The 7,896-nt window shown below is 51.6% G+C and overlaps 1 protein-coding gene across 1 annotated transcript; it reads right to left on the minus strand.

The window, feature by feature from the left end:
* Positions 1-855: 855 nt before the first annotated feature.
* Positions 856-7,896, minus strand: CNGA2 (cyclic nucleotide gated channel subunit alpha 2). Its single transcript, XM_054641352.2, has 6 exons — positions 7,796-7,896; positions 6,728-6,841; positions 5,701-5,871; positions 3,417-3,524; positions 2,932-3,038; positions 856-2,282 (listed from the first exon to the last, which is right to left on the minus strand). The coding sequence occupies exons 1-6, from the start codon at positions 7,879-7,881 to the stop codon at positions 856-858; spliced, it is 2,013 nt and encodes a 670-aa protein (XP_054497327.2). The 5' UTR covers positions 7,882-7,896.

Here is a 7,896-nt window from a genome sequence, read left to right on the forward strand (position 1 = left end):
CTCCAGAAGGCAGGGGCCTCTGCAGCCTGCAAAGCCCCAAAACTCCCACTGAGTACAAGAAAACCCCCTGCCTAAGAAAATAAATGTGTTCTGTGCTCTCTCTGAGCTACCCACAGCCAAGCAAATATGGGCACAGTTGGCTCCCACCATGGCTTTATTCCTTAAAAACATGTCCCTTCAGTCAGACCTGTCCTGTCTGTCATTAGACAGAGAAGAGAGACACTCTCAGCCTGAGCCCTGCTCTCTGTGTGACTCTAGCACTGCCAGCACTGCTCCTCTGCATTGCACTGGTCATGCAAGGCACCCACAGCCCCAGTGGGACCCACGCTGCTTCCACAGCAGGAGGCTTGGGAACGCTGTCTGCAGGCAGGTGCAGTGCTCAGGGCACCAAACCACCTGCACCAGTGCCCCCTGGCAGCACCAAGCAACAGAAGAGAGAGGCAGCAGCTGCAGGCCCTGCCAGCTACACGACCAGGGCAGTGGCAGTGACCCAGATGAGCCTCTCTGTCTGCAGATGTCAGAGGCACAGTTTGGCCTGTCTCAGCTGAGTTTGGGAACCTTGTGGGTAAAGTTTCTAGGCAGTGTTTGCAGACACTCACTGAGGACTGATGACCTGGAGTGAGTTATAAAGGCTGAACCCAAAAGGCAATGAAAAAAGTGACAGGACAGAGGAGGAGCTGGGACAATGCCCTGATTTGGAGCCACCTCAGGGGCTGGCACCAAGGCAGTGCCACAGCAGCAGTGCTAAGGACCCGAGAAAAGGCCCTGGCAAGGCAGCCACAGGGTCTGTCTTGTGAAACAGCAAACACTGCCTCAGCACCAGGTCAGACATCATCCAGCTGACTCTGTTCCCCCTCACTGCATCCCACCACCAGGTGAAGCTTTCTCCTCATCCTCAAACAGACTGTCTGAGCTGTCAGAGAAGAAATCCTCCAGTTCCTCCTGCCTCATCCTGGACTCCAGAGCAGTGATGCGCTGCTTGAGCTTCATCTGGGCATCGTTGTACTCGGTCAGGAGCCGGCCAAAGCGGGTGTGCAGCGTGTCCAGGTTTGAGGCCACCCTGTCCAGCCTCTCCTCCACGCTCTTCCCTTCTGTGCTTTCCTCTGCAGCTGACTCATCCAGCAGCCCTTCCTTCATTAGGATCTCCCTGCCACGCTCCTCCAAGATCCTTTTGGCATCAGGGTACTCTGTGACTGCTTCCATGAGATCTTCCTTAGACAGGCAGAAGAGATCAGAGTAGCCCAAGCTGATGATGTTGGCCGTGCGCCTGTTGCCCATCTTGCTGCCTTTGATGTTGAGGATGCTGATCTCACCAAAGCAGCCCCCTGCAGTGAGCAGAGCATACTGTGTCGTGCCATCGTCCCCCACCACGGCCAGCTTGCCCTCCTTGATGATGTACATCTCCTTCCCAATGTCCCCCTTCCGGCACACGAAATCCCCCGGGCTGAACACCTGAGGGCGAAGCTTCAGCACCAGCTCCACCAGCAGCCCCGCCTCACAATTCTGGAAAATCCTCACCTTCTTCAGCGTCTCCAGGTGAACATTGATGGCAATCTCTGCCCTTAACTTATCAGGGAGGTTCTTGAGGACCTCCCGTTCGTCCACCGCCTTCTTGTTGGTCCACAGGTAGTCGAACCACTTGATGACTTTGGTTTCCAGCTCTTTGCTCACCTTGCGGAACTGCATGTAGTGTTTGACGGCATCGATCCTGGCCTGGAACTCCGCCCTGGTGGCGTTCATGTTGGAGATCATGGAGCCCACATTGCCCACGATGGTGGCGAAGATGAGGACGCCGATGAGGAAGTCGAAGATCACAAAGAGGTACTCTTCATCCCTCACAGGAGGAGGGGTCTCCCCAATGGTGGTCAGCGTCAGCGTGGACCAGTAGAGACAGTAGACGTACTCCCGGGTCAGAGAGCCGTACTCAGGCTCTGTGACGTTGGGGTACACCCAGCTGTCCTCCCCGAAGCCAATGGCCTTGGAGATGGCGTAGTAAATGCAGGCGTTCCAGTGGATGATGACCAGGATGTAGAGAACCAGGTTGCTGATGCGGAAGATGTTGGGGTGGCTGGTTCTGGTCTCGGTCCTGTCGAAGAACTCGAACATGCGGGAGAAGCGCAGCAGCCTGTTGAAACGCAGCTCAGGGCAGTGCAACCCCACCCAAAAATAGGCCAGGTCTGTGGGCAGGCTGGAGAGAACATCCAGCTTGAACTGCAGCGTGGGGATGTAGTTAGCCCGTAACTTCTTCAGGTCCTTGACCAGGAGGCCCTGTTCCAAGAACCCTAAAGAGAAGCAAATCATAGGATTATCTCGGTTGAAGTTTAATTTTTCTGCAGGTTTTGTGAGCACCTGAGCAATAGTATGCCATGGATTTGTATGCATAAATTCACAGGGTCACCCAAACATTACCAGTTCCTGCTCTACTCAGTTTGTTATCACTCAAGACCTTCATCTGGCAAAAGCCACCCAAAGATATGACTCAGGGATTTAGTCTCTTGCCACGAAGAAAAAGGAGCACAAAGGTTTTCATCCTCCAGATCATGAATTATTGCAGTTCTGACAGAAAATGTAGAGCCAAGTGCTGCCTTCCGAGAACATTAAATTCTACCATTTTTCCATGCAGATAATTCATTAGCTGAGCTGATGCAAAATCAGAGATACAGACCTTCAACTATGCCCGAATACTAATAGTAATGCAGGTAATTTTGTACAATTATTCAAAGGTGAAGTTGAAAGCTGGGAAGATTAATCTTTCATATTGAAACTTGCTCCATTTCTCAGATCTTCTAATTAGATTCTTTCTCTGGAGTCTGTTTCCTACTAGCGAACACCGAGGTAGGCAAAACCCTCCTTCTAATGGAGGTGTGGATTGGGCCTGTCCCTTGCAGCTCATCTGCACTTGTAAGGGATTAAAGGAAAGCTCCTGCTCACCTGTGTGCAGGCGGATCACTGTGTCCCCGAGGTAGAGAGCATCTGAGATGTAATCCAACACCAGCCACAGCACAAAATAGGTCTGTTGCAGGTCAGTGAAGCAAGCCCTGGTGGAGAAAGGTAATCAAACAGGGTGTGAGACCACAAATCCCCACATCTTCTCTATTACAGCTGAATGTTGGCTGATCCTGAAGTGCCCAACTCTGCAGCAGAGCTTGGCCACTGGACACCCCTCTTTTAGGAATTAAAACTCCCTGCTCTGAAAAATCTGCCCTCCCTTGATGGAGGTAAAGCAGCATCTTGAAACCACCTCCCAAATGACCCTGAAACCAAGGCCCTTTCCAGCTGGGCCAGAATTGACAGTGATGGGAAGAGTCTCTTTCCTTTCAGTGCCCAGCAGGGTCAGGTTGGTCCTGGTTGAGCCACAACCAGCAGGTGATCAGGAGGGTGAGAGGAGGCAGGAACCCTACAACCTCCCAGCTCACCTGGCCACGAGCAGGCACCAGTTGTAGAGGACAGGAACTGCAATCACAGCCAGCCAGTGGTAATAGCAGTCCCCCGCAGGGTCCACCACAAAGAACAGCCATTTCCTCCTGGAAATGTGGAAAACAGGGTGGGAACAAACCATGTGAGCCCCGTCCTTCATCCCCTGCACCACACTGCCTCCAGCAGAGCTGCAGCTTGGGGGCCAGCCTGTGAGCCAGGACCAGTCCCAGCAGTGCCAAATCCCAGCACTGTTCAGGTTCCTTTATTCCTAAAACTGAGCTGAGAATGCAGCAGAAGAGGAACCTGTGGGATGGTGAGGCAAAGCAGGTGGCCCACATGCCACAGCACCCCTGTGGCAGAGCCAGGAACAGATGTGTGGAAGGGGGGGGATCAGAAAAGTTCTCCTGATGTACATGACATTGCTTCTCCCAGGTGAGGCAGGGACCCGTGCCAGGCACATCTGAAGAGAAGAGTAATTGGAACAGGGAGCAAAGTGTGCTGCAGATCAGTGGCAGCTCCAGGAGGGGCTGCCCAAGCCCCAGAGCAGTGGCCCCGGGGGCAGCTGGCACGGCAGGGCTGCTCCTGTGCCTCCTGCAGGCTGCACAGCCCGGCCTGCAGCCTTTGAACTGCTCCCAAGTGTTTGATCCTGCTCGCCCTGGGACTCTGAGATAAGGAGCGTGCGCTCCACTTGCCAGATTCAATGGAGAAGCTGGGGAAGAGAAACTCTGTGGCTGGGTTGATAGGTTTGTAGCAGCCTGGTGGGGCAAAACAGCCTCTCCCTCCTTCCCTCTCTCCCAGCTTTTGAACACAAAACTCCCTCCAGTGATAGGAAAAAAACTCAACCCACTTGCCAACAGATTCCCCATGCCCACCCCGTTACTCTGGCAGCTTCAAAGGCAGAACCCCTGCTTGAAAGTCTCCTTTTCCTGGAGTACAGGCAGTGCCCAGAGTGTGGGCCCTGGCACTCAGCTCAAAGCCAGCCCCAGTCCCTCATGTTCACCCTCTGTGCACCCACAGACAAGTGGTGATCCAGCCTCCCCATTGAAAGGGCTTATTTTTAACCAGAAAGTGCAGCTTGAACATTTGCTTTTTGAGAAAGGGGCTCTGCTCCCTAGGACAGACAGCAGTGCCACAGGGGAAGGACTCACCTGCAGCCAGCACCCACAGCCACCAAAACCTCAGCAATGCTGTTCATGGTGTTGGTAGTTTCAGCTTTAAATCACCAGGCTGCCATGGCAGGGGGCCAGAATCACTTACTCTAGGCAGCAGAGCCAGGACTGGAAAAACAGAGTTAACCCAGGAAGATGGAATAATCATCTGCCTGTCCCCAAAGGCTTCGGAGCCATGGAGCTGCCACAGCCATGAGCAGCTCATGTGTGGCATTACCAGACTAGGGGCTCTTCTTACCTGTGGAAATGAGGGCCTAGAAAACCCCAGCAGCTCCCACGGGGTCCCCAGAACCCAGTGGCACTGAGCAGCCCTTTCCCAGCACACCTCAGCTCCTTCTGGGCATGAACAAGCTCCCTTCAGCCTCACAGGGCAGAACAGCCTTTTCTTCCATTACTGGTAAAGACCCATATACAAGGCTCAGGTTATTTTTCTCCTACAGAAAACAATTATTTCTTGGTGTTTTAATTACCATGTATAATGGTAGGGTCCAGGGCAGTCTGTGAGCTTTGCCCTCTAATTAGCCAGCAGAAGAAAAGCCAGGTTATTGCTTCTCACCAGGAGTGTGAGCTGAGGAGATGAAAGGGCTGGATTTGAAAGAGCTTTTTCACAAAGCTGCTCTTTGTGGGGACACAGGCAGCAAACACACTGCCTTCATGCTGCAGATGATGAATGAGACTGGCAAATCCCAGGTTTGTGGCTCCTGGCTGGGATGCAGTGGCTGCTGGGTGGAGCCCAGCCCCTCACATGCACAAGGTGCATCTTATTACAGACCCAGGGCTGGCTCCAAAAACAACCCTAGTGTGGGACTGGTATGAACTGGGGAGGTCTGATGTGTTTCCCACCAGGGCATGGACGAGGAGAGAGAAGATCCCATGGCTGAAGGACAGGCCAGGTCTGAAATTTTCACAGGGACAGTCCACCAGCTCCTGTGTGTCAGCAAAACAGCCCAGCAGAGCCAGGCTGGCTGCCAAGACAGGGGCTGGAGAGGGCAGGAGGGACCCTTCCCACCACCCCACCCCAGATCCTTCTTTCCCACCCCCATGGGAGCCCTGAGCTCCACACACAACTGATCCCCAGCCAAGGATGGCAGGGACCACAGCAAAGGGACCCTACTTTTTGTTTAACTTCTCAGTCTCCTCATCCTCAAGCTCATCAGCAGCTCCTGCAGGCACTGTCAGGAGCTCAGGGCCTTGGAAACGCTCCAGGAAGGGGTCTGGCCTCTGCTGCTCCTCGTGCAGGCTCTTGTTGGCCCAGTCCCTGAGCACCAGCACCAGCCGGACTATCCTGCACGGGGAGACAGGCACACCAGGGGTTAACACACAGCAAGGACAGAGAAAAGCTTCAACAGAGGCTTCATCAGGGGAGCTGCAGCTGGGGAGAAAACACTCACAGCTCCCTCCCAGTGTGGTGGTGCTCACAGGGGTCCAGGGAAGAGATGAGAATCTTGACTCCATGGTTCAGAGGGCTGATTTATTATTTTATGATATATATTATATTAAAATAAAATTATATACTAAAACTATACTAAAAGAATAGAAGAAAGGATTTCATCAGAAGGCTAGCAAGGAATAGAAAAGAATAATAATAAAATCTTGTGACTGACCAGAGAGTCCGAGACAGCTGACTGTGATTGGCCATTAATTAGAAACAACCACATGAGCCCAATCCCAGATGCACCTGTTGCATTCCACAGCAGCAGATAATTGTTAGTTACATTTTGTTCCTGAGGCTTCTCAGCTTCTCAGGAGAAAAAATCCTAACAAAAGGATTTTTCATAAAACATGTCTGTGACACTCAAGCACTAGAATTTGTGGTTTATCCCTTTTAGTGATGATGTGGGACCAAAAATATACAAGCAATAGAGGCCACCCTGATAGAGTCCCACGACTTCTACCCCACTCCCACAGTAATGTGAGGGATCTGTGGGGCACTGAGGCAGAGGGAGGCTGCCTGCAGGGACAGGAGCCTCTGAGCCCTGTGGGGGTGAAGCCATCCCACACCAAAACCCTCTCCGGGGCACAAAGAGCAGCATTCACAGATGCTCATCCATCAATTCCAGACAGCAGAAGAGGATCCTCACCCCACAGAGCAAAGGGCTGTGCACAAAGGGCTCACCCACCCCAGGGGCACACGCCAGTACCTGGCCAAGGCTCCCTGGCCCTGGAAAGCATGGTCAGCCCTCTGCTCCCCCCCATGCAGGCTGGCTCCTCTCTGCAGCTCCGAGCTGGTGCCATCCTGGGTTGAGCAGGTCCTGCTGTGGGAAAAAGGGGATTATTGTACTAATGAACCCCAGGATAATGAGTATTGACTCCACGATTGTGGAAGGCTGGGTAAATGTTTCATTAAGTTATACTATATTAACACCATACTATACCATAGAGAGAAAAACCTGTGACCCTTACAGACAGTCACGACACAGTTTTGACCTAATTGGTTAATAAATTAAAACAATATCACTAATTAAGAAATCCCTTTTTAAATAATCTCCATAACACATTCCACATGTGTCAAACAACAGATGTAGCAAGTGAAGATAAGAATTGTTTTTCTTATGAGTTTTCCCACATCCTTCCCCAGGAAATCCTGGTCAAGTCTGTGTCTCTGTCTCTGTTATGTGATCCCACAGGGGATCACACCCACTCTGTGCCACCACACACAGAGGCTCACTGGAGGAAACTGGCAGCAGGGATTGGGCACCACAGCCCTGCCCTGTGCAGGTGTTCACAGGGGTCCCAGGATGAGGGAAGAGATGAGGATCTTGACTCCATGTTTCAAAAGGATGATATATTATATTATATTATATTATATTATATTATATTATATTATATTATATTATATTATATTATATTATATTATATTATATTATATTATATTATATTATATCTATACTAAAAGAAGAGAAGAAAGGATTTCATCAGAAGGCTAGCTAAGAATAGAAAGGAATGATAATAAAATCTTGTGACTGACCAGAGAGTCCGAGCTAGCTGACTGTGATTGGCCATTAATTAGAAACAACCACATGAGCCCAATCCCAGATGCACCTGTTGCATTCCACAGCAGCAGATAATCATTGTTTACATTTTGTTCCTGAGGCCTCTCAGCTTCTCAGGAGAAAAAATCCTAAGGAAAGGCTTTTTCAGAGAATGTGTCTGTGCCAGTACCCATGCCAGGCCTTTCCCTCCCCTCCCCAAAGCAGGGAGCAGCTGACCTGGTGCTGAGCCCTGTCCCCTCCGTGCCACCCTCGGGCTGGTGGTTGGCTGGGGAGCTGTGCACACCATTGCTCCTGGCTGGCATCCTCAGGGAGAGGGC

Source organism: Agelaius phoeniceus, chromosome 14 (assembly GCF_051311805.1).
Source record: "Agelaius phoeniceus isolate bAgePho1 chromosome 14, bAgePho1.hap1, whole genome shotgun sequence".
Classification (NCBI taxonomy): domain Eukaryota; kingdom Metazoa; phylum Chordata; class Aves; order Passeriformes; family Icteridae; genus Agelaius; species Agelaius phoeniceus.

Coding starts and splice junctions, on each gene's coding strand:
- CNGA2 (XM_054641352.2), bottom strand. CDS start 7,881: ATGCCAGCCAGGAGCAATGGTGTGCACAGCTCCCCAGCCAACCACCAG. Junction 5,872..6,727: donor GGCCAGGGAGCCTTGGCCAG/GTACTGGCGTGT, acceptor CTCCCCGTGCAG/GATAGTCCGGCTGGTGCTGG. Junction 3,039..3,416: donor TGGTGCCTGCTCGTGGCCAG/GTGAGCTGGGAG, acceptor TTTCTCCACCAG/GGCTTGCTTCACTGACCTGC.